This window comes from Bubalus kerabau, chromosome 2 (assembly GCF_029407905.1).
Source record: "Bubalus kerabau isolate K-KA32 ecotype Philippines breed swamp buffalo chromosome 2, PCC_UOA_SB_1v2, whole genome shotgun sequence".
In the NCBI taxonomy this organism is placed as follows: domain Eukaryota; kingdom Metazoa; phylum Chordata; class Mammalia; order Artiodactyla; family Bovidae; genus Bubalus; species Bubalus kerabau.
Window position 1 is genome coordinate 113,246,794 of NC_073625.1, and position 25,443 is coordinate 113,272,236.

Below are 25,443 nucleotides of genomic sequence, written 5' to 3' on the forward strand. Positions count from 1 at the left end.
CTGTTTATCCATTAACAAATAGCTTTTTAAAACTGCTTGAAATCTGTGAAGTTTTAAGCACAAAGCTGTGAGGCCTCATTCTTGTCACACTAAAGGCAAATCTTGGGTGGGTATCCCATTCTTTGTCACCCAGAGCATCACGGAGCATCAGGATCTTGATCAGATTTATTATTGCTGCCTTTCCAGCTTTCTTTTCTGTTTCGTTCTTCTGTAGTGCTCCCTTTCTTCCACATCCTAGGGCCCTAGGGCTCTTTTGTGATGATCCTTTGACTGAGGATCAGCCCTAGCCTCTTGTATGACCCCCCCACCCCCATACTCAGAATTATCCCCTTTTACCCTCATCAGAACTGTTTCTGGCTGTCTCTGCTTTGAATTCTGATTAATTATTGATTAAAAATGTTCATGCTAACACTGAGGGTTATACTAACACTAATGATTCATAACAGAATCATTATTGTTATAAGACATGTGAGAAGTACTTTTATAAAACTTAAAGCCAATAAAATATATTGTAAATTCCTAATTTCCTAACCAGCAAAACATGCATATTTTAAGATAGCACTAAGTATAGTGCTTTAAATAGAGTACATGTATCTTACATAGAATAGGATATTCATTTTTTAAGTGAGTTAATTTTTATAAATGAAATATGTATTTTGCAGGCATTTTTCATTGTAAGATAGCAAATTTCCTTTATCTGAAACATTTTTTTTCTCTTTACTAGGAAGTTGTTTTAGGTCATGTGAAAGAGATGCTTTCTCATCTTTAAGGCTTACCAGAAACTCTGATTTGAAGAGAACAAATGGATTTTGCAGCAAACCCCAGGAAAGTCCAAAGCCTCCAACCCAACGTAAGTTTTTATTTGTCTTTCCAGTTATGGACTAGGCAGCTCCCAAAGACTAGAACAACCTGGAATCAAAAGGACCTAAGAGAGGTGGTCACAGGGGTCCCTATCATGTAGTTCAGGCCTCCCAAATTGTACTTAATATAGTTGTGCTTACATGTGGCAGTGATTTCTTCATTTTTCCCATTTGTCATTTTCATCTCTTACCTCAAGGATTTGACTAGAGCTTTCTGTAGATGATAGATGTACCAAAGTAAATATTCAGTTCAGTTCAGTTCAGTCGCTCAGTCGTGTCCGACTCTTTGCAACCCCATGGATTGTAGCAAACTAGGTCTCCCTGTCCATCACCAACTCCTGGAGTTCACTCAAACTCATGTCCATCAAGTCGGTGATGCCATCCAGCCATCTCATCCTCTGTCGTCCCCTTCTCCTCCTGCCCCCAATCCCTCCCAGCATCAGAGTCTTTTGAATGAGTCAGCTCTTCGCATGAGGTGGCCAAAGTATTGGAGTTTCAGCTTTAGCATCAGTCCTTCCAAAGAACACCCAGGACTGATCTCTTTTAGGATGGACTGGTTGGATCTCCTTGCAGTCCAAGGGACTCTCAAGAGTCTTCTCCAACACCACAGTTCAAAAGCATCAATTCTTCGGCGCTCAGCTTTCTTCACAGTCCAACTCTCACACCCATACATGACCACTGGAAAAACCATAGCCTTGACTAGACAGACCTTTGTTGGCAAAGTAATGTCTCTGCTTTTGAATATGCTATCTAGGTTGGTCATAACTTTCCTTCCAAGGAGTAAGCGTCTTTTAATTTCATGGCTGCAATCACCATCTGCAGTGATTTTGGAGCTCCCAAAAATAAAGTCTGACACTGTTTCCACTGTTTCCCCATCTATTTCCCATGAAGTGATGGGACTACATGCCATGATCTTAGTTTTCTGAATGTTGAGCTTTAGGCCAACTTTTTCACTCTCCTCTTTCACTTTCATCAAGAGGCTTTTTAATTCTTCTTCACTTTCTGCCATAAGGGTGGTGTCGTCTGCATATCTGACGTTATTGATATTTCTCCTAGCAATCTTGATTCCAGCTTGTGCTTCTTCCAGCCCAGCGTTTCTTGTGATGTACTCTGCTTAGAAGTTAAATAAACAGGGTGACAATATACAGCCTTGACATGCTCCTTTTCCTGTTTGGAACCAGTCTGTTGTTCCATGTCCAGTTCTAACTGTTGCTTCCTGACCTGCATATAGGTTTCTCAAGAGGCAGGTCAGGTGGTCTGGTATTCCCATCTCTTGAAGAATTCTCCACAGTTTATTGTGATCCACACAGTAAAGGCTTTGGCATAGTCAATAAAGCAGAAAGAGATGTTTTTCTGGAACTCTCTTGCTTTTTCCATGATCCAGCGGATGTTGGCAATTTGATCTCTGGTTCCTCTGCCTTTTCTAAAACCAGCTTGAACATCTGGAAGTTCACGATTCACATATTGCTGAAGCCTGGCTTGGAGAATTTTGAGCATTACTTTACTAGCGTGTGAGATGAGTGCAATTGTGCAGTAGTTTGAGCATTCTTTGGCATTGACTTTCTTTGGGATTGGATTGGTCAGCCTCAAAGATGAACCAAATCAAAAAACGACATTTGGGTATATAATATACTTAGGGCTATGCCCTGGCTTGTACATGTTTAGTCCTATCCCTAACTCCAGGTTCTGTCACTGTCAGCACTGGAAGGAAGAAGCATAATATTTAAACTGTATGGCCCCAGGAACTACTTGCTCATTGCTTCTTCATGGGAATTGCTTCTTCTGGGCCCTGCACTAGGGCCAGATAGGTACTGATGGGTGGAAAAGAACTGTTCTCAAAGAATATTTATCAAGAAGTTAAAAGTATTTATACCTCTTGACCTGGTATTTCACTTCTGGGGATCTATCCTAAGGAATAATCCCTTTATGTGGAAAAAGCTTTGATTGTAAAGCTGTTCCCATTTGTTTGCATATATGTATATATATGTGTATCTCTATATATTTATACACACATGTAAAGGAAAATGAGAAATTAGTCTAAATGTTAAATAATCTGGGAATGATTAATTATACATTAGATCTACTTGATGAGTTGTACAACTGTTGGAAATGGTGCTTATAAATACAACATAGTGGCATGGAAAGTTTTTGTCATAATGTTAATGAACAAGACAGGGTACAAAATTTTATATTGTGTGTAAGCCCAAGAATGGTACATATAGAAATTACATATATGTACCTATGTATGGTGATAAGATTTAGGAAACATACCAAAATAAAGATAGTGCTCATACTATGAGAGGAGAATTAAGCATGGTTTTTATCTTTTTCTTTTTTACATCTGTACTTTCTGAATTGTCTTTAATGAGTGTGTAGTACATAAAGTAAAAATAAGCTATAGAGAAAATACCAAGTGCTAAAAGATTCAGTTCAGTTCAGTTCAGTCGCTCAGTTGTGTCCAACTCTTTGCAACCCCATGAATCGCAGCACGCCAGGCCTCCCTGTCCATCACCAACTCCCGGAGTTCACTCAGACTCACGTCCATCGAGTCAGTGATGCCATCCAGCCATCTCATCCTCTGTCGTTCCCTTCTCCTCCTGCCCCCAATCCCTCCCAGCCTCAGAGTCTTTTCCAATGAGTCAGCTCTTCACATGAGGTGGCCAAAGTACTGGAGCCTCAACCCCAGCATCATTCCTTCCGAAGAAATCCCAGGGCTGATTTCCTTCAGAATGGACTGGTTGGATCTCCTTGCAGTCCAAGGGACTCTCAAGAGTCTTCTCCCTTACAGCAATACTATTTCTGTACTTCTGAATGTCTTTGCTTGCCTTTGGTTCTTTATAGATTTTTTTTCCCTAGTGACTTTTCTGTTCCTCTTGCTGTTGGCTTCTGATTAAGTGAAAGGTGCAGCTTAAACAAAGGTGACGTAGTCAAGGAGATGGTCTGTCTGCAAGAGAGATGTCAGCAGTACATGAAAGTTAGATGAGATTATCTCCAAGGTCCTTTGTAACTCTGACATTCTGTGATCCCCTTTTTCTGCTTCTCGTCTTCAGTGACTTCCCCTTCCTTTGAAAGACTCTTTCAGAGTCTGTGGTTCTGCCTGTTTCAGCTGCTCCATTTTCCTCTGCTGCCTCTTTGTCCTTTCTGGGTCATGCACCAAAGCTCAGCCCCTGCTCTTCTGCGTCTATCATCCTCACTGGCTCTTTCTTTGCACCAGTGGTTATCTCCACTCCCAACTCATTAATGAAACTTACCCAGATGGTGTGAATTTAGACCCAGTAGATCTAAAATGGCATTAGTACTTTTTCCTCTCCTGACTGGTTGTTTTCAGTCACCTTATTTTGGTTAACAATACTGCTTTTATTTTAATCATCCAAGTTTGAGGTTCTTCATGAATCTGTCTTTATGTTAATCTCCAAATTCTTTCAGATTGACTTTTTGTCTCTCTTCCCACTGTTACCACTCTAGTTGAGACTATAACAACTCACCCTTGTATTGTAATAGCTTGTATTATAATCTCCTGTTTGGTCTTGTCCACTCTGTCCTATCCTTTCTCTTTCCAGCCACTGTGCAGATTAAACTAAGTACAATAGTTCATGAGTCAGGTCTAAAAGCCTTAGCCTGCCATTCAGGTTCTTTTATAATCTGATTTTACCTTACAGACTTAAAAATTCTACCTAAGTCAAACAGGCTCCCATGCTGTTCCCTTCTTAGTTCATCCTTCTCACCTTTGTATCTTTGTTCATGGTGTTCTTTCAGCTTTCAATGGCTGGGGCTTATATTGGGAAAAAACACTTTTATTTCATCTCAGTCCTTACAAAATTTTTGAATTTTATTTAAGAAATAAATGAGCAACCTAAGAAATTCCATTCAAATAAAGCTCTAATTAACTTGAGATTTCTCAATAATTCTGTTTAGTGAATAGCTAAAAAGCACAAATAGCATTTTTCTGTTGCTAAATTTGGGAGTCAATCTCATATAAATAAGATATCTTCTCTTGTTTTTCTCATAGACACTTACAGCCACAGAGTGCCATTGCATAAACCTACGGATTGGGAGAAGAAGATTCTAATATGGTCAGGTCGCTTCAAAAAGGAAGATGAAATTCCAGAGACTGTCTCGTGAGTGCTGAATTTAGGGTTGTAAGCAGCTTTTATTTTTCAGTAATCTATTTTAAAGGAAAAGCAGTTCCTCTGAGTCTATTTAAAACCTTTCAGCCATATTTAAAAGTTTCCACTTTTCTAAACGTTTACTTCTTGACAAGTACCTGGAATAAAAGCAGTGCTGGAAAATCAGTACATTGTCGTTGCTCTTATGTAGTGCCTAGTGAAGAGCTGTCAGTCACTCTGAAGTCAGCTGGTTTGATTTTCTCTCCTAGCTATAGAAAGTAACTAAATTAATTTCTCTTTTTTTATTTTTTTTTTGTTAGCATGTAGAAATGCAACAGATTTCTGTATGTTAATTTTGGTCCTACAGCTTTATCCAGTTCACTGATGAACTCTAGTAGTTTTCCTGGTGGCATCCTTAGGATTTTCTGTGTATGGGTATCATGTCATCTGCAAACAATGACAGTTTTACTTCTTCCTTTCCAATTTGGATTCCTTTTATTTCTTTCTCTTCTTTGATTGCCATGGCTAGGACTTGCAAAACTGTGTTGAATAAAAGTGGCAAGAGTGGGCATTCTTGTCTTTTTCCTGATCTTAGAGGGAATGCTTTCAGCTTTTCACTGTTTAGTATAATGTTAGCTGTGGGCTTTTTTATATATGGCCTTTACTGTTTTGAGGTATGTTCTTTCTGTGCCCACTTTTTGGAGAGTTTTTACCATAACCAATATTAAATTTTATCAAAAGCTTTTTCTGCATCTATTTAGATCATCGTATGGTTTTTGTTCTTCAGTTCGCTAATGTAGTGTATCATACTGATTGATTTGTGGATGGTGAAAAATCCTTGCATCCCTGGGATAAATCCCATTTGATCATGGTGTATGGGCCTTTTAAGTTATTGTTGGATTTGGTTTTCTAGTATTTTGTTGAGGATTTTTGCATCTATGTTCATCAATGATACTGGTCTGTTATTTTTTTGGTGGTGTTGGTATCTTTGTCTGGTTTTGGTATCAGGGTGATGGTAGCCCATAGAATGAGTTAGGAAGTATCCCTTCCTCTGCAATTTTTTGGAATAGTTCCAGCAGGAGAGGTGTTAACTCTTCCCTAAATGTTTGCTACAACTCACCCATGGAGCTATCTGGTTCTAAACTTTTATTTGTTGGGAGTTTTAAAAATACTGTTCAATTTCAATACTAGTTATTAGTCTGTTCATATTTTCTATTTCTTCCTGGTTCAGTCTTGGGAGATTGTACCTTTCTAAGAATTTGTCCATTTCTTCAAGGTTCCCATTTTATTTGCATATGGTTTTTCATAATAGTCTCTTGTGATCCTTTGTATTTCTGTGGTGTGGGCTGTAACTTCTCCCTTTTCATTTCTGATTTTATTGATTTAGGCCCTCTCACTTTTTCTTTTTCCCTAATGAGTCTGGCTAAAGGTTTATCAGTTTTGTTTATCTTTTCAAAAAACCAGCTTTTAGTTTCATTGATCTTTGCTGTTTTTTTTTCAGTCTTTGTTTAATTTATTTCTGCTCTGACGTTAATAATTTCTTTCCTTCTACTAACTTTTGGTTTTGTTTGTTCTTTCTCTAGTTGCTTTAGGTGTAAGGTAATTTGTTTATTTGAGATTTTCTTATTTCCTGAGGGAAACTTATATTGCTTAAAAACTTCCCTCTTAGAACTGTTTTTGCTGCATCCCAGAGGTTTTGGATTGTTGTGGTTTTGTTTTCATTTGTCTCTAGGTTTTTTTATTTTCTATTTGATTTCTTCACTGATCCATTGGTTGTTTAGTAGCATATTGCTTAGCCTCCACGTTTGTGTTTTTTGCAGTTTATTCTTATAGTTGATTTTTAGTCTCATAGTGGTTGGAAAAGATGCTTGATATGATTTCAATTTTCTTAAATTTACTGAAACTGGCTCTGTGACCCAGCATATGACCTGTCGTGGAGAATGTTCCATGTGCACTTGAAAAGATTGTATTCTGATGCTTTCATATGGAATACTCTAAATGTATCAAGTAAGTCCATTTAGTCTAATGTGTTATCAAGGTCTGTGTTTCCTTATTGATTTTCTGTCTGGATATAAATGGGGTATTAAAGTCCCATACTAATATTGTCTTACTCTCAATTTCTCCTTTTATGTTGGTTAATTTTTACCTTACATATTGAGGAGCTCCTGTGTTGGGGGCAGATATATTTAAAATGGTTATGTTTTCTTAGATTGATCACTTAATCATTATACTGTCTCTCTTTTTCTCTTGTAACAGTATTTTAAAGTCTATTTTGTCTCATTGATATGAGTATTGCTACTTGAGCTTTCTTTTGATTTCCACATGCATGAAATACCTTTTTTCATCCTCTCACTTTCAGTCTGTATGTGTCCCTAGATCTGAAATGAGTCTCTTTAGGCAGCATATATATGGGTCTTGTTTTTCTTCCATTCAGTCTGTATTTTTTGGTTGGAGCATTTAGTTCATTTACATTTAACGTAATCATGTATATGTATATACTCACTGCTTTTTTGTCAACTATTTTGGATTTTTTATTGACATATATCTGATTTACAGTGTTTCAGGTATACAGCAGAGTTATTCAGTTATATATATATATATACATCTATTATTTTCCATTATAAGTTATTACAAGATATTGAATATAGTTCCCTATGATAGACAGACTGCCTGATAAACTATGTATGGAGGTTTGTGACATTGTACAGGAAATAGGGATCAAGACCATCCCCATGGGAAGGAAATGCAAAAAAGCAAAATGGCTGTCTGGGGGAGGTCTTCCAAATAGCTGTGAAAAGAAGAGAAGTGAAAAACAAAGGAGAAAAGGAAAGATATTCCCATTTGAATGCAGAGTTCCAAAGAATAGCAAGGAGAGATAAGAAAGCCTTCCTCAGCGATCAGTGCAAAGAAATAGAGGAAAACAACAGAATGGGAAAGACTAGAGATCTCTTCAAGAAAATTAGAGATACCAAGGGAACATTTCATGCAAAGATGGGCTCGATAAAGGACAGAAATGATATGGACCTAACAGAAGCAGAAGATATTAAGAAGAGATGGCAAGAATACACAGAAGAACTGTACAAAAAAGAGCTTCATGACCTGGATAATCATGATGGTGTGATCACTCACCTAGAGCCAGACATCCTGGAATGTGAAGTCAAGTGGGCCTTAGAAAGCATCACTACAAACAAAGCTAGTGGAGGTGATGGAATTCCAGTTGAGCTATTTCAAATCCTGAAAGATGATGCTGTGAAAGTGCTGCACTCAATATGCCAGCAAATTTGGAAAACTCAGCAGTGGCCACAGGACTGGAAAAGGTCAGTTTTCATTCCAATCCCAAAGAGAGGCAATGCCAAAGAATGCTCAAACTACCGCACAATTGCACTCATCTCACACGCTAGTAAAGTAATGCTCAAAATTCTCCAAGCCAGGCTTCAGCAGTATGTGAACCGTGAACTTGCAGATGTTCAAGCTGGTTTTAGAAAAGGCAGAGGAACCAGAGATCAAATTGCCAACATCCGCTGGATCATGGAAAAAGCAAGAGAGTTCCAGAAAAACATCTCTTTCTGCTTTATTGACTATGCCAAAGCCTTTACTGTGTGGATCACAATAAACTGTGGAGAATTCTTCAAGAGATGGGAATACCAGACCACCTGACCTGCCTCTTGAGAAACCTATATGCAGGTCAGGAAGCAACAGTTAGAACTGGACATGGAACAGACTGGTTCCAAAGAGGAAAAGGAGTATGTCAAGGCTGTATATTGTCACCCTGTTTATTTAACTTCTATGCAGAGTACATCGTGAGAAACGCTGGGCTGGAAGAAGCACAAGCTGGAATCAAGATTGCCTGGAGAAATATCAATAACCTCAGGTATGCAGATCACACCACCCTTATGGTAGAAAGTGAAGAACTAAAGAACCTCTTGATGAAAGTGAAAGAGGAGAGTGAAAAAGTTGGCCTAAAGCTCAACATTCAGAAAACTAAGATCATGGCATCTGGTCCCATCACTTCATGGGGAAACAGTGGAAACAGTGTCAGACTTTATTTTTGGGGCTCCAAAATCACTGCAGATGGTGATTGCAGCCATGAAATTAAAAGACGCTTACTCCTTGGAAGGAAAGTTATGACCAACCTAGATAGCATATTCAAAAGCAGAGACGTTACTTTGCCAACAAAGGTCTGTCTAATCAAGGCTATGGTTTTTCCAGTGGTCATGTATGGATGTGAGAGTTGGACTGTGAAGAAAGCTGAGCACCGAATAATTGATGCTTTTGAACTGTGGTGTTGGAGAAGACTCTTGAGAGTCCCTTGGACTGCAAGGAGGTCCAACCAGTCCATCCTAAAGGAGATCAGTCCTGGGTGTTCATTGGAAGGACTGATGCTCAGGCTGAAACTCCAGTACTTTGGCCACCTCATGCAAAGAGTTGACTCATTGGAAAAGACCCTGATGCTGGGAGGGATTGGGGGCAGGAGGAGAAGGGGACGACAGAGGATGAGATGGCTGGATGGCATCACCGATTCCATGGATGTGAGTCTGAGTGAACTCCAGGAGTCGGTGATGGACAGGGAGGCCTGGCGTGCTGCGATTCATGGGGTTGCAAAGAGTCGGACACAACTGAGCGACTGAACTGAACTGAACTGATGCTCTACAACAAGCCTTTATTGTTTGTTTTTTATGTGTAGTATGGATTTGTTTTGTGGGTCTTTTTTTCCTTCTTCTTTTGTTCTAATGTCTTCTAATATGAGTATAATTAGTGTATGTTGTATTCCTTTTTCTTTGTTGTGTGTATATTTATTATAGAGTTTTGGTTTGCAGTTACTGTGAGGTTTTTATGTAACAGTCTGTGTATATATGTGATTGTTTTAAGGAGCTCATCTCTTAGTTTCAAATACATTTAAAAAAAACACCTGAGTTTGTACATCCCTCTCCTAATGACTACTGTTTTTGATATCATGTGTGTGTATGTGTGCATGCTCAGTAGCTCAGTCATGTCTGACTCTTTGCAACCTCATGGACTGTAACCCAACAGGCTTCTCTGTCCTTGGAATTCTCCAGGCAAGAATACTGGAGTGGGTTGCCATTTCCTTCTCCAGGAGATCTTCCTGACCCAGGAATCAAACCCATAATCTCTTGCGTTTCCTGCGTGGCAGGTAGACTCTTTACATTGTGCCACCTGGGAAGCCCATATTTTACATCTGATTGTTTTGTGTATCCCTTAACTGCTTACTGTAGATACAGATGATCTTTACTACTTGTCTCTCTTAATCTCCCTAGTATCTTTGTATATGTATAATTTCCTACCTTTACTAACTTTGTATGTGAATGATTTCCTAACTTTACCTTTGCCAGTGAGCTCTTTCATTCCATAATTTTCTTTTTCGTAACTGTGGCCTTTTCTTTTTTGCCTAGAGATGTTCGTTTAACATTTCTTGTTAAGGCCACTTTGGTGGTGCTGAATTCTCTTAGATTTTGCTTGTCTGTAAAGTTTTTGGTTTCTTCATCAAGTCTGAATAAGAACCTTGCTGGGTAGACTATTCCTGGTTGTAGGCTTTTCTCTTTCATTCCTTTAAATATTTCATGTCACTTCCATCTGGCCTGCAGAGTCTACTAGAAAATCAGCTGATAGCCTTGTGGGAATGTCATTCTATGTAATTTGTTATTTTTCTCTTACTGCTCTTAGTATTCTCTGTTTATCTTTAATTTTTGTCATTTTGATTTTTGATTACAGTGTTCTTGGTGTGTTCCTCTTTGGGTTAATCCTGTATGAGATTCTGTGCTTCCTGGACTTGGATGACTTTCATTTCTCAGGATAGGAGAATTTTCAGCTATTATCTCTTCAATTATTTCTGAAACACTTTCTTGCTCTTCTCCTTCTGGGACCCCTATAATGTGAATTTAATGGGCTTGATGTTGTCCCAGAGGTCTCTTAAACTGTCCTTATTTCTTTTCATTTTTTTCTGCTCAGTGGCAGTGGTTTTCAGTATTCTGTCTCCCAGCTCAGTGATCCTATTTCTGTATCATTTAGTCTACTGTTGATTCCTTCTACTGTAGTTTGCATTTCAGTTACTGTATTTTTCACATCTGGTTATTCTTTGTGTTTTCTCGTTTAAAAACTTCTAACTTCTCGTTCTGTGCACCCATTCTTCTTCCAAGTTCTTTGCTCATCTTTATGATCATTACTCTGAGGTCTTTCTCATGTAGGTAGGCTATCTCCACTTTACTTAGTTCATCTTCTAGGGTTTTATCTTATTCCTTCTCCTAGAACAGATTCCTCTGCTGCCTCTGTTTATCTGAGTCGCCAGTTGTGTTCTCATGTGCGTGATTGCAGGTCCCTGGGGAGCCCTGGCACTAGTGGCGGCCCGCTGCCGGCCAGAGATGGGGTCCTGATGAATCTGAGCCTGTCGCCCACCCAGAGGCGGTGATGCAGATCCTGGGGTCAGTACCAGACTACTGGTGGGCAGAGCTCATTCCTGGAGTCTGGCTGCACAACCCAGGAGCCCCAGAGTTCATTTCAGACCTGGGAATCATTCCAAGTTGAGAACCACTGCTCTTGCCTCATGGTTTGCATCTTGGCCAAAAGAGATTCTAAGAAATCGTTGCAGTCTCCCCATGGGACATCATCCTCTTCAGAGACAGGTACTTGGAACAAAGCTCCTGAACATTCATTCTCTTCCAGTAAGGAATTGTTCTGGAGCCTTCTGGCTTCTGAATCAAGTCATGATTGAAGAAGTTCTGGGTTCATTCAGGGTATCTTTTTCTAGGAAGATAAGTAGGTTTTGCTTTCTGTTTACAACAACTTTAACAGCGCCCTTCTCTTTTTGCCTGTCAAATTAAATAACACATTATATTCACTAGAATTATTTCAGCAGGAGAGCCTTGGTCCTTCTTAGCTCAAGTGACAGTTGTATTCTTCTGGGAGAGCATGCTGGAAATAAGTATGACTTCAAATTCTTATCTGTACTGTAATTTCTTCGTGAATATCCCAGCAGAAATCAGGCTGGTATGTACTCATGGCCCTAATAGGTACTTTATACACTTTACTAAGGAAAACCTGCTATAGTCTGATTTGTAGGTGGTCCCAAGACACCATCAAGCCCAAAGCATGATCTCACGAGTCACCCTAGCAGTCTCTTCTCTGGGCCTGGGCCGCCATTTATCCTTGTGTTGGTAATTCTGAACAGGCACTGCTTAACATACCAGTTCTTATTGCCCCCTGTAGAATGGAGGGCAACCTTGTGGCCTTATTTAAATGCATTTTACTTTTTTATGTTCCCTCAAATGGAAAGTACATTACTTTTCCTGAGGATTACAACACTTCAGTTGGAAATACCAGTTCACATAAAACATTTGTCAACATGAGTCGTTGTGGTTGGTGGGATCTCAGATGCTCTTACTAGAGCAATTCAGTGTTCTTAGCAGTTGTCCCTGGTTCCTCCCACCCTGCAGGGCCACCTTCAGTGCCTAGAGGACTCCATCCACATTGCTCCCTCACTGGATCCAAGCTCTTACATCAGTGTATATATGCTTTCAGGGTTATTCTCCTACCATCTGTAACACCCTGGACCCTGTGCCTCCTTCCATGCATTTTTGAAGTACTTTCCTCCCTCTAGTTTCAAAAGTAATATAAGGAGGAAAAAAAAGTTAGCACTCAAATTCATTCATCTAGATATAATCACTCCCTACATACTACTGAGTAGGCTAGTTCTCTATCCTGAGCCCATTAGGACTCCACATACCCTGCCCTGATGCTCACCAAACACTCAGGTAGTAGAACTGGGACCCACTGCCTACCCGCAGAATCACCAAGATGAAGCAGCCTTCTGTTTAGACTCTTCCCTGTTAGGCCGTTTAGCTTTCACATAAGAATGGTAATCCAGCCCAAAACTTTCTATCAAGGTACATAGGTCTGTATTCAGCAGACCAGTTATAGGAGGTGCTTGACAAAGAGCACAATCTCAAGTTCATTGTCACTCAGTTTTACCAAAACATTAGTTAAAAGATAAAGGTTAAGGGAGCATTGCGTAAAGGATCTTTCTGCTGTGCCAGGTATCCTGAAATCTCTTCCTGGTTCAAGGCAGAGAGCAAAAGCTGGGTATAAAGAGCACGTTGTTTACCTCTCCCATGTTTGTTTTCTTTCTGAGTTGCGCTTTGTGTTGAACCTTATGAAGCTCATTGCAGTGTGGCTCAGACGGTAAAAAAAAAATCCACCTGCAATGCAGAAGACCTGGGTTTGATCCCTGGGTTGGGAAGATCCCCTGGAGGAGGGCATGGCAGCCCACTCCAGTATTCTTGCCTGGAGAATCCCCATGGACAGAGGAGCCTGGCGGGCTACAGTCCATGGGGTCACAGAGAGTCAGACACGACTGAGTGACTAAGCACAGCACAGCACATTGTCAGGATATTATTCAGAATGTCATTATATCATATAGTATTTTCTTAAGAACCTCAAGAAGAAATAGATACTGGTTCATTTTAGCACTGGCTGCTAAAGTGAAGCTACAGAGCCAAAACGGGCCCACCATGGCAAGTGTAGATTACCATGTCTTGCCCTTTTTTGGCTTTTTTTCTTTATTTTGCCTTGTTCCAGGCTCCATTTTTCATCTTCATACTTTTTTTTCCCTTATTTTTCCTACTTTAAATTTGTGCAGTCTTACTGTGTTTTTTTTTTTTAAAGTTCAGGTATAGCTGATTTAAGTGTGGTGTTTTAGTTTACAGCAAAGTGATTCAGTTATACATAATATATACTTTTTCAGATTCTTTTCTATTATGTTACAAGAGATTAAATATAGTTCCATATGCTACATAGTAGATCCTTGTTGTTTATCTAATATATGTGTGTATCTGTTAATCCCAAACTGAATTTATCCCTCCCCCTCCATTCTCTTTGGTAACCATAAGATTATTTCCTATGTCTGTGAATCTATTTCTGTTTTGTAAGTAAGTTCATTTCATATTTTATATTCCACATCTAAGTGATATCATATGATATTTGTCTTCCTCTGGTCTGACTTCACTTAGTATGATAACCTCTAGGTCCATTCATGTTGCTCCAAATGGCAACTTCCATTATCTTTTTCAGCTGTGTAATATTCCATTTTATGTGTGTCGTGTGTGTCTATGAATGTGTATAGGTGTGTGTGTGACTGTGTCATCCATGTCTTGGCTGTTGTAAATGCTGCCGTGAACACTGGGGTGCATGTATCTTTTAGAGTTTTTGTCTCTTCTGGATATATGCTTAGGAGTGAGATTGCCAGATCATATAGTAACTTTATTTTTGGTTTTTAAAGGACCCTCTATATGGTTCTCCCTAGTGGCTGTATCAGTTTTCATTCCCACCAACAGTGCATGAGCGCTTCCTGTTTCTCTGCATCCTTGCCAACATTTGTTACTTGTGGTCTTTTTGATGTCAGCCATGCTGACAGGCTTGAAGTGATACCTCATTGTGGTTTTCTTGATGATTCTTGATGTGTTTTTATGTGACTGATGGTTTCTTTTAGAAGTATCTACTTAGGTCTTCTGCCCATATCTGATTGGTTGGTTTTTAAGATATTGAGCTGTATGTGCTGTTTGTATATTTGGGAAATTAAGCCTTTGTTGATCACATCAGTTGTGAATATTTTCTCCCATTCTGTGGGGTTTTTTTTTTTTTTTTTTCCTGTTTTGTGTGTGGTTTCCTTTACTGTGCAAAAGCTTATAAATTTAATTCAGTCCAATTTATTTTTGCTTTCCTTTCTTTTGCCTTGGGAGACTGACCTAAGAAGACATTGGTAAGATTTATGTCAAAGAATATTTTGCCTGTGTTCTCTTCTACGGGTTTTATGGTGTCATGTCTTATATTTAGGTCTTTAAGCCATTTTGAGTTTGTTTATTTTTGTGTATGGTGTGAGGGCGTGTTTTGATTTCACTGATGTACATAAGGCTGTCTAGCTTTCCCAAACCACTTACTGAATAGACTTTTCTCCATTGTATATTCTTGCCTTCTTTATCCAAGATTAACTGATTATAGGTGTGTGGGTTTGTATGTTCTGTTCCACAGATTTGCATGTCTGTTTTTGTGCCAATACCATGCTGTTTTGATTACTGTAGCTTTGTAGTATTGTCTGAAGTCTGGGTGTGTTATGCCCCTAGCTTTGTTCTTTCTCTTCAGGATTGCTTTGGCAATTCTGGGTCTTTTGTGGCTCTATATAAATTTTAGGATTATTTGTTCTAGTTCTGTGAAAAATAGCATGCATAGTTTGATAGGAATCACATTAAATCTGTAGACTGCTTTGGGTAGTATGACCATTTTAACAGTATTAATTCTTCCAATCCAAGACTGCACTATGATGAATAGAAGTGGTGAGTCAAATGTCCTTGACTTGTTCTAGAATTTAGTGGGAAGACTTTTAGCTGTTCACTGTTGAGTATTTGGTTGACTATGGATTTGTCATAAATGCTTTTATTAAGCATTTTATTATTTTTAAAAATTTCCTCTGTACCTACTTTGGTGAGAGTTTTTAGCATGAATGAAAACTGAGTTTTATCAAATGCTTTTTCTATATCTGTTGAAATGATCACATGGTTTTTGTCTTTCTTCTGTTAACGTGGTGTATCACATTGATTTGCATATGTTGAACCATCCTTGCGACCCTGGATGAATCCGACTTGATCATGGTGTGTGATCCTTTTTATGTGTCGTTGGATCCAGTTTCCTAATATTTTGTTGAGTATTTTTACACCTATAGTTATCAAAGATATTGGCCTGTAGTTTTCTTTTTATATGTCTTTGATTCTGGTATGAGGGTGATGGTGGCTTCATGGGATGACTTTGGGAGCGTTTCCCCCTCTTTAATGTTTTGGAGTAATTTGAGAGAGATCATTCTAAGTTCTGTGTTTGGTAGAATTCTCCAGTGAAGCCATCTGGTCCTGGACTTTTGTTTGAAGAAAGTTTTGTTTTATTAGTACTACATATTCTATTTCAATTCCAGTGATCAGTATGTTCAGATTAGTTATTTCTGCTTGATTCATTTTTGGGCTGTATGTTTCTAGGAACTTGTCTGTTTCTTCTAGGTTATCCAGTTTGTTGGCATATATTGTTCAAAGTATACTCTTAACGGTTGGTTTTTTTTTTTTTTTTCTGTGGCATTGGTTATTATTTATCCTTTTATTTCTTATTTTTCTTATTTGGATCCTTTCTCTTGTTTAGCCTAGCCAGAAGTTTTTTGATTTTTTTTTTTTTATCCTTTCAAAAAATGAGCTCTTGGTTTTAATGATTTTTTTCAATGTTTTTTCTTAAACTCTATTTTATTTCTTTGCTGATATACTTTCTTCTGCTATGGTTTTGTTTGTTCTTCTTTTTCTAGTTCTTTTAGGTGGTCGGTTAGGCTGAGATTTTTCTTGGTTTGGGGTGTTTTTTTTTTTTTTTTTTCAGTTTTCATAAAAGTGTGTTTTATTATTGGCAGATAGCACCTTTAACAGTTAAATACATTTAAGTAATGTATAGGCTTCCCAGGTGGTGCTGGTGGTAAAGAATCCATATGCCAATGTAGGAGATGCAAGAGACATGGGTTTGATCCCTGGGTTGGAAGGATCCTTTGAAGGAGGGCATGCAACCTACTCCGTATTCTTGCCTGGAGAATCCCACGGACAGAGGAGCCTGGTGGGCTGTAGTCCATAGGGTCACAAAGAGTTGCACATGACTGAAGACTTAGCATAGCATGGCAGTGTATAGGTGACTGTACAACTGCAGCATTGGTAACGAGATAGATAACCCTTTCAACTAGCAACCAACTAATAAGTAACTATCTAAATATTTAAAATACAGCTCTTATTTAGATCATCCTTTGTTTTGATCACCTTGGGTATATGGGGCTCCTGTTGCTCACACTGCAAATATATTAAAGTCAGATCTTCTGATACCCATTCCTGGAGGTTTCTCTCATCCTCCAGCTCCAGAACAAGCCCAGGTTTGTGACCTCCAGCATTATACTCTTTCTATCTACCAGAGCAGACAATGGAGGCTTCATACCAGGCCTCAAAGTCTGAGTGTAGCCTATTCCAATTAAACTATAGTTGTTGACTTTTGCATAAATTGAAGCAGTAGGATCCAACTGATATTTAGTTGCAGGGCCAAAGCTAGTGCAGCTGGTTCCTGATGTCCAAGCAAGGTTTATTAAAGTGTGAAGATCTTCACATACTTTTGGATAAATTGATCCTCTAAATTCTTTCCCATCATTGGCATAGTGTGTAGCTGGAAGTCCTCAGTCCCACCATCTTCATCTCCACCCCTTTATCGTGATTTATATAAAAATATAAAATGAATTGTGAAAATGCTCCATCTTCCACAAAGATCTCGTAGGTCTTTGGGGAAGACTTCCCCAAAGTCCTACAAGATCTTTAGGTCTCAGCTCCTTTTTTTATATTTATGGGCACCACTCCACTCCTGATTTGTGGGCACAGAGGTTTATATCCTCTGGCAACTCAGAAACTTTAACTCTCTCTCATGATCTCACTGCATTGCTAGGTTTGAGATGCTCGATGCTGCAAAGAACAAGGTCCGGGTAAAGATCAGCTATGTAATGATTGCCTTGACAGTGGCAGGATGCGTACTGATGGTTATAGAAGGCAAGAAGGTAAGAGTGGACCTCCCCTCTATCTTTATGTATTTTCCACAAAAGACCTAGAGGAAATCAGGGGTTAACTCTTTATTGTCTGTGATGAGGAAGTCACTTCCTATACAGGAAATGATAAGAAACAAAATAAAATATGGTAGGACCACACCTGAGATTATCCTGCGTGGCGGTAAATAGCAAACCCTAACTTTGGCATGCTGAAGAACTAAAATAGAAGGTTTTAGTTGCCACAGGTGTCATAAGGAATGTGAAGCAAGATGTGTGGCACTGGCACATATACTCATATCTCCTTGTATGTCTGTAAAGCACTCACAGTACATGGACTTACTGATCCTCACTCTGCCTTAGCCTTGGTGAGTGTTCTTATCACTGTTCTCTACTTGGATGTTCCAACTAGGCCATCTGTCTAAGCTCCTAAGCAGTACACAGGCATTCAGGTCCACAAATCCAGTCATTATTAATAACTGTCTTATCATCTTCCAGGTACCTTGTTGTTGTCTCAGTTAAATCTTACAACAGTGCTGCAAGGTAGATACTGTTATTAGGACCTCGTTTATAAATGAGGAAACAGCATAGAAAGCTCAGTAACTTACCCAAGTTCACACACGTCTCCCTAATAGCAGAGCCACAGTTTGAATCTTGACCTAATTGAGGTGACAGGAAAAGTATTCCCACTTACTGAGTGCTCCTTTTATAACAGGTATTGTTAAACTTGGGCTTAGTGGTTAAGAATCCCCCTGCCAGTGAAGGAGATCCAGGTTTGATCCCTGGGCTGGGATGATCCCCTGGAGTTGGAAACGGCAACCTGCTCCAGGATTCTTGCCTGGAGAATCCCATGGACAGAGGAGCCTGGCAGGCTATAGTCCGTCGGGTTGCACAGAGTCCGACACAACTGAGGCAACTGAGCACAGCACAGCACATTGTTCAGCTTACTAATCACCACAATAATCGTGAGAACCTAAGAGGTCAGTTCTCTTATCCATGTTTTGTAAAAGAAGAACCAAAACTTAGAGACATTACTTTCCCAATGTCACATAGCTAGTAAGTGGCAAGACAAAAAGGTGGAGCCAAGTGTGCCGACAACTATCTTGTGATTAAAATGCAGGTATTTTTCTATGCAGCAGTACTGGCCAAGCCATTATTTAAATCCCATGTCCAATTCTATATATCACAGCTTCCACATGGAAAGAAATGTCTTATATCTATTGTCAAGAATCTACAAGGGTTCTTCTGCAAACCCAGTGATAACTGACTTCCTTATGCGCAGTGAGTCCAGAGTAAAAGTGAACTTCTGACTCTCTTGAGAGTCTTGGAATAGAAAATACCAACCATTTAGGCTGATGTTATGACAGCATGAAGCGCAAGTGTGGAGGCCTGGGTGAAGTTCTTTTGACAACTGTGTTCCTAGCCCACTTCAGTATTTTTCCTGCCTCCCTGTTTGACTTTTCATGCTTAGCTCTCAGACTGAACCTACAGAAGCATATAAAACAGGACATAGGGATTCTAAGAATTCTGAGAAATCTGCATTGCTTTTGTCTACTTGATGATGCTAGCTGAGTTTAAATATTCCAGAAACAGATCACTCCCTGGGATCCCCCCAGCCTCATGAAAGGGTATGCACTGTATAAAGAGCTCCTCTCCTGTCCTATACCAAAAATATTATTTCTCTTTTATGGAACTGTCCGTTTCTGAAAAGTTGGTAAATGCTACTGGAATGACTAACTTCTGAACTTACTGTGATTTAGAAGAGAGAAATTAGCCCTTGTGTTTTGTCCTCTTCATCATCTAACCATTCTGATTCTGCGCCCCTCTCCATACTTAATTCTGAAGAAAAACACCACCTTATAGGGTGCTGGTTTCACTCATTTGGTATGAAAATTTGAAACTAGACTGTTTATGTAAGCTTCAGAGATTAAGCAAGTCAGAGGGAGGGAAGCAAGGGAAGAAGATGGTTGCATCTCCTCCACTGCTCTTCACTCTCAGAGGATGGAGTGCCAAGGTAGACACTGCTGGGAGTCATCAAGGGTAGTACTTGGTGAAATCTGGGATCCCCAAAGCTGAATGTTTTCGGTAAAAGGAATAGGGAACTAGAAGGGTGTGAAAGTATACACATGAGTTGGGGATGGAGAAATGGTAGCAACAAAGAAAAGTGAGAGGAGGAAGAAAGGGGGTAGAAATGGAAACAAAAAGGTGTTTAATGCTAAAGAGAGGAAAAGAGAAAGACAAGGGAATATATTATAAAGGGAGGAGAGAGGCTAGAAGATTTAAAGAGAGAGGCCAGAAAGGAAGAGAAGGCAGAGGTGTGGCATTTCTCTTGTGCGTGAATGGATGGACTGCCATACTGGGAGCATTAGAGGAGGCAGAAGGCACATGGAGAGGGCTGCTGTGCCTGGCGCACAAGCAGTGAACCATTCCCCCATGCCTGTACTTGCCACGTCAGGTAATGACACCCTCCCCGAACCGGCATAAATAATCACTTGTTCACATTTGTTTCACTTTAGGCTGCCAGAAGAAATGAGAGTTTAACAAGCTTGAACCTAGAAAAGAAAGCTCGTCTGAGAGAAGAAGCTGCTATCAAGGACAAAACAGAGTAGCAGATATATCGTTGGTCGGATTCTGAAGATCTAGAAATAATGCTGCAGCAATAGGGCTTACTAAAAAGAATGTGGTATATGAGCTTCCCTATTTCCACTCTATAGCTACAAATAAATTTTCTTAAAGAAATGACTTGTCTATATTTTACAACTTTCAGTTCAGTTCAGTCGCTCAGTCGTGTCTGATTCTTTGCGACCCCATGAACCACAGCATGCCAGGCCTCCCTGTCCATCACCAACTCCTGGAGTTCACCCAAACTCATGTCCATTGAGTCGGTGATGCCATCTAACCATCTCATCCTCTGTTGTCCCCTTCTCCTCCTGCCTTCAGTCTTTCCCAACATCAGGGTCCTTTCAAATGAGTCAGCTCTTCACATCAGGTGGCCAAAATACTGGAGTTTCAGCTTCAGCATCAGTCCTTCCAATGAACACCCAGGACTGATTTCCTTTAGGATAGACTGGTTGGATCTCCTTGCAGTCCAAGGGACTCTCAAGAGTCTTCTCCAGCACTACAGTTTGATCTAGGTTAAATGCAGCCTGCTTTTTTTCAAGAAAATGAAAGAATGAAAAATGAGGTGACTTATTTGAACTTTATTATTAACTCTTCTTTATAGTCAGGTCCCATATCCTACTTTAATTCCCATTACCACAGTGACATCTCCCCAGCAGCCAGATGGTTTGTGTGTCCTCGTTTCTGGAGAGGTTAGGAGGGACAGCTGAGTACCCTGCCTGGGGGCATGCTGCCCGAGTGCACGCCGAAGAGCTAACCTCCCCGGGTGCCCTGGTGCTTCTCAAGAGCTCTGGGAAGCAGCCAGACCACACTCTGCCTTTGTCAGGTGTGCTGGTAAACAGAGGCTTTTAGGAGAACAGTCTTGGAAAGGTCCTGGCAAGGTGATGATGGCATTCTGGCCACAAGTTTCTGAGGATTTTGAAATCCCAGCACCATGGAGTTACTTGGGACCAGCACAGTTGCCTCTTCTGTGCTGTAGCTTAGAATTCCTAACTGGTCCTTTCCTTCTGCTTTTATACTAAATTTCTCAATTATGAAAAGCTATCAAATGTATTTTGTTGTTGTTGAAAAATAAGCATTTGTACCTCATATATATCTTATTTAGTCTGACAGGGATGCCAAGTTGTCTCATATTTAGCTATGGATGCTGGTTTCTATTTAAGTATTTCATTTATTCTCACATGCTTCATGAGTTTTAAGGGATGGCAAGTCCTTATAAACATTCAGAGGGTTATATCAGATTAAATGATATATGCAGGTATTTGGGAACTTAGTTTAATAAAATAGTAAAATCTAATGTACTATACAGCTTCATAATCCATCTGATAACTGTCTATCTATATAGAGTACTTTGACCTTAGCTTTTAGATACCAAGCTCTTTGATTTTTATCACTTGGCAAATTTAGCATCAAAAAACATTACTTTATATATATTTTAGCAGATTAGTCTTCCTTGATTAATATTTTGGAATACTTACATATTATCTAAATGTAGGTTTTAAATATGGGTAAATCTAATGTATTTTTAAGTCATTTTTCATAAAACAATACAATTTTAACTTACAAAGAAGCATTTAAAAAAAATTTTTAAGTGTTGTATTCCTGAAGATTTATTGTTGTAAAATGTTTAAGTCAAAGCTCAAAAATCCTACTATGCAGCAAGAATTTATGTCATCATTTTGTGTCAGCTGTCCCCTTTATAAGTTATAATAGTGACTGCCTCTTTGGGGGTTGAATATAAATTTTCTGACCAGAATTTAAGACCTTCCCCCATCCGATCCCACTTCTCCCAGTAGTCTCACATATTAACTTCTGAGCTGTCACACACCCTACTAGTAATTATAGTATCTGATATTGCTTACAACTTCTCAAGCAAATCAGATTTCATGAGCACTGTTATAAGCAACGAGGACAAAACTGTCTTCTTTTGTATTCTATAGTACCCACTTTCAATTAAGTGATTGTTACTATTTTTTGCTTAATTTCTGAATTATTTTTTCATGTTTATCATGTCTCTACAGGTAAAGGGAGCAGAAAATGTTTTCCAATTTTATTTCCTATAAACCCTGTTTGAATGAATTAACATGTGAGGCTATGGCTAGGTACTTTTTAAGTTTTAATAAAAATAATAGTATGGGGAATTGACTCCAAAATTTATTGAAATCAGGCAACAAGTGAAGTTGTGATGGAGGTATAATTCATTGTCATTAATCAAACATTACTTGAGTCCCTTTTATATACAAAAACTGCAAATTCAAAGATGAATAAAACATACTTAAGAGTCTACAGAGCTCATAATCTACTGGACACATAGCCTGTGAAACCATTACAGCACAGGCAGGCTGTGATGGTTCCACCAAGTGGTGATTTCTGAACTGAGTTTGTAGCATGGGCAGAAGCGGGTAGTTCAGACATAATAAGAAAGAGGCTTTACTACTCAGACGAGCTTGCCCTGAGAACCAGGAGAGGGCAGTCTGACATGGCAGTGAGAGGTAAATGCCTCTCACAGTAAAATGCCTTTATTAATTTTGATTTGGTTTATTTTTACTTTTTATCTTGGTAAAAAGACTCAGAACAAATACAACCATTACTTGTTTTTTCCCAAATTACAAACGATTCCACAGACCATTTCACATCCCATCATGTAGTCTGTCACTTAAACTGTGGGAGTAGCATCTGACAAATCTCCAGTCCACCACCATCCCAGGCTTATTCTCTTCTGATCTCCCAAACCAGATGCCTTGGAGTTATTCCAAACTCCCTTGTTCCTCTCATTTAACCAGTCATCCTGTTTTGTGAGCTTTACTTCTAAATTTTATCAAATACAATGATCCTCTAGAATAGTCATTGAAAGGAATAGAATGAGAATCTGTTCAAGGACAGACACAAGAGATTAATCACAGATATCAAGATTCCAGTCAGAAACCCTGGGATCTAAACTTGCATTTCCAACTGTCTTACTTTGCAAACTGAGGGTCGGTTCAGTTCAGTCGCTCAGTCATGGCCGACTCTCTGCGACCCCATGAATCGCAGCACGCCAGGCCTGCCTGTCCATCACCAACTCCTGGAGTTCACCCAAACCCACGCCCATTGAGTTGGTGATGCCATCCAGCCATCTCATCCTCTGTCGTCCCCTTCTCCTCCTGCCCCCAATCCCTCCCAGCATCAGGGTCTTTTCCAATGAGTCAACTCTTCGCATGAGGTGGCCAAAGTATTGGACTTTCAGCTTTAGCATCAGTCCCTCCAAAACACCCAGGACTGATCTCCTTTAGAATGGACTGGCTGGATCTTGAAACAGGTCTTACATTCTTATAATGCAAGACAATATTACAAAACAAAACAAAACAAAACAAAATACATGCCAAAATTGAGAAAACACCATCTTTTAAAATACCTAATTTTTTGGCCAGTTTGACTCTACCACTTGATTTCTAAAGGGTTTAGTAAGTACTTGTCCACAATTTAACTGTTTTGTCATTTCCTAATGCTGCTGACGCAATGATGTTTTCTGTAGGATGACAAGCTGCTGAGATTACCACATCTGTATGACCTTGCAATTTCTGTACAATCTCTTTAGTTTGAAGATTCCAAATGTATACCAGGTTATCCTCTGAACCAGAGACAATCCATTTTCCACCAGTAACTGAAAAACTGGCAAATACACAGTATTTCTCATTCTTATGACCAGTATATGTCTTCAGGCATCTGCCTCTGCTGTAATCCCATAGTTTAAGAGTATTGTCCAAAGTTGCAATGAGAATATATTTACCGTTTGGAGAAAATTTTACAAAAGAGACAGGAGGGTTATCATCATCAACAAGTGCTTTTAAACACTGACCTGATGCAGCATCCCAGATTCGACAGACACCATCATAGCTACCTGATACTATCAAGGACCCACTACAATTAAAATGAACAGCAGAAACTGGGTCAGAATGAGCAGACAAAGTCTTAAGGCACTTGCCTGTTTTCACCTCCCATATTTTCACGCTTTCATCAAAAGATCCTGAAATGATGAGGTTGGACGGTGGATTGAAATTACAGCAAAAAACGTAATTACTGTGCCCTTTAAGTGTTTTCAAACATTTTCCAGACCTCACATCCCAAATTTTTAGAGTTTTATCATCTGAGGCAGAAACAAGACGACTGGAATCTGATGACCAGGCAACATCTGATATTTCAAGATTGTGTCCTTTAAGTGTTTTCTCGTATTTTCCATCATAGGCCCCCCAAATTATAATTACTTTATCAGCAGAAGAACTTGCTAGCCATTCTCCATTAGGACTAAACTTAACTGATGATACTGCTTCCGTATGTCCCTCCAGAGTGAATTTCAGAGCGTAGTTTGGTTTTTCAGACCCTGGCTTGCTCTGATTGGCAGATGAGGGGAGAGCCGGCTCTGCTTTCGCATTTCCTGACTGCTCCGTAGTCATGACTCTGAAGCTCGAAGTCTGTAGGTTGGCTAGATGTCCGGTCTTGAACCAAGCAGTCCGTATTTTGGCTTTGTACACAGCAAAATGAAGATAAAAAACATCTGACTCAAAACAAAAACAAACAAAGTCTTTTAGTGACTAATCTCTGGATTGTCTTTAAACGACGGTATACACTGGTTCAGCAGCACAGCTTGGACCACTTCACTTTTTCCTCGCTGCTTCTTCTGGAAACAAATACTTAAGAAATACTATTAAAACGGTCCCGTGCGCTGTCGGCAAGTACGGTATTAATGGTGCGTGTTTTGTGACTATATAACGCGCTTCAAAGCTGCAAGCGGTGGGGTGTGGGGGTGAAAATCTACAGAAAATATTTTTCACCGCTTCTCCCCCCAGCTCTGAAATATGAGTACTCAACACCCCTACCTGCCTCACTTTAGACATTGCACTTTGAGCATGAATAATCGCCGCTTTAAACAAGACTTCAGAAACTAAGCAAAAACCTGCATACACACGATTTCCTAACGCCCACACCTGCTGCCGACGCTCCAAACAGCTGCGTAAGGAATAATGCGTGCGCATGACAGCCGGGAGCTGGGTGCATGCGCAGGGAGCGTAGAGCGCATGCGCAGAGGATGCCCCGCCCACCGCTTCTGAGCCGAGGAGGCTTGTAGAAGTCTGTTCACGCTTGCGCAAAAGCAGACGCTGGGGTTTCCTTCCGGCGTCTGCAGGAAGGGCTTCTTCCAGACCTCGCTGGATAGCGTGGGCCGCTGTATTTCGGAGACTATTCATGACTTTTGGGAAACCGTGGGACGAGAAAGAACTGAATT

The 25,443-nt window shown here is 39.7% G+C and overlaps 3 protein-coding genes across 4 annotated transcripts in view; 1 reads left to right on the plus strand and 2 right to left on the minus strand.

Moving 5' to 3' along the window:
- The window catches only part of FAM162A (family with sequence similarity 162 member A), a 39,220-nt gene extending 18,917 nt beyond the window's left edge, over positions 1-20,303 (plus strand). The window contains exons 2-5 of the mRNA XM_055568390.1: positions 725-850; positions 4,870-4,978; positions 17,471-17,579; positions 20,081-20,303. Coding sequence (XP_055424365.1) covers positions 725-850; positions 4,870-4,978; positions 17,471-17,579; positions 20,081-20,173 — 437 coding nt within the window. The 3' untranslated portion in view covers positions 20,174-20,303. The remainder of the gene's footprint in view (positions 1-724; positions 851-4,869; positions 4,979-17,470; positions 17,580-20,080) is intronic.
- The window catches only part of MIX23 (mitochondrial matrix import factor 23), a 263,993-nt gene that overhangs the window by 43,897 nt on the left and 194,653 nt on the right, over positions 1-25,443 (minus strand). The gene's annotated exons all lie outside the window — the stretch shown is intronic.
- Positions 20,755-25,155, minus strand: WDR5B (WD repeat domain 5B). Its single transcript, XM_055568387.1, has 2 exons — positions 25,040-25,155; positions 20,755-24,717 (listed from the first exon to the last, which is right to left on the minus strand). Exon 2 carries the CDS (start codon positions 24,614-24,616, stop codon positions 23,624-23,626), a length of 993 nt encoding a protein of 330 aa, XP_055424362.1. The 5' UTR covers positions 24,617-24,717; positions 25,040-25,155; the 3' UTR covers positions 20,755-23,623.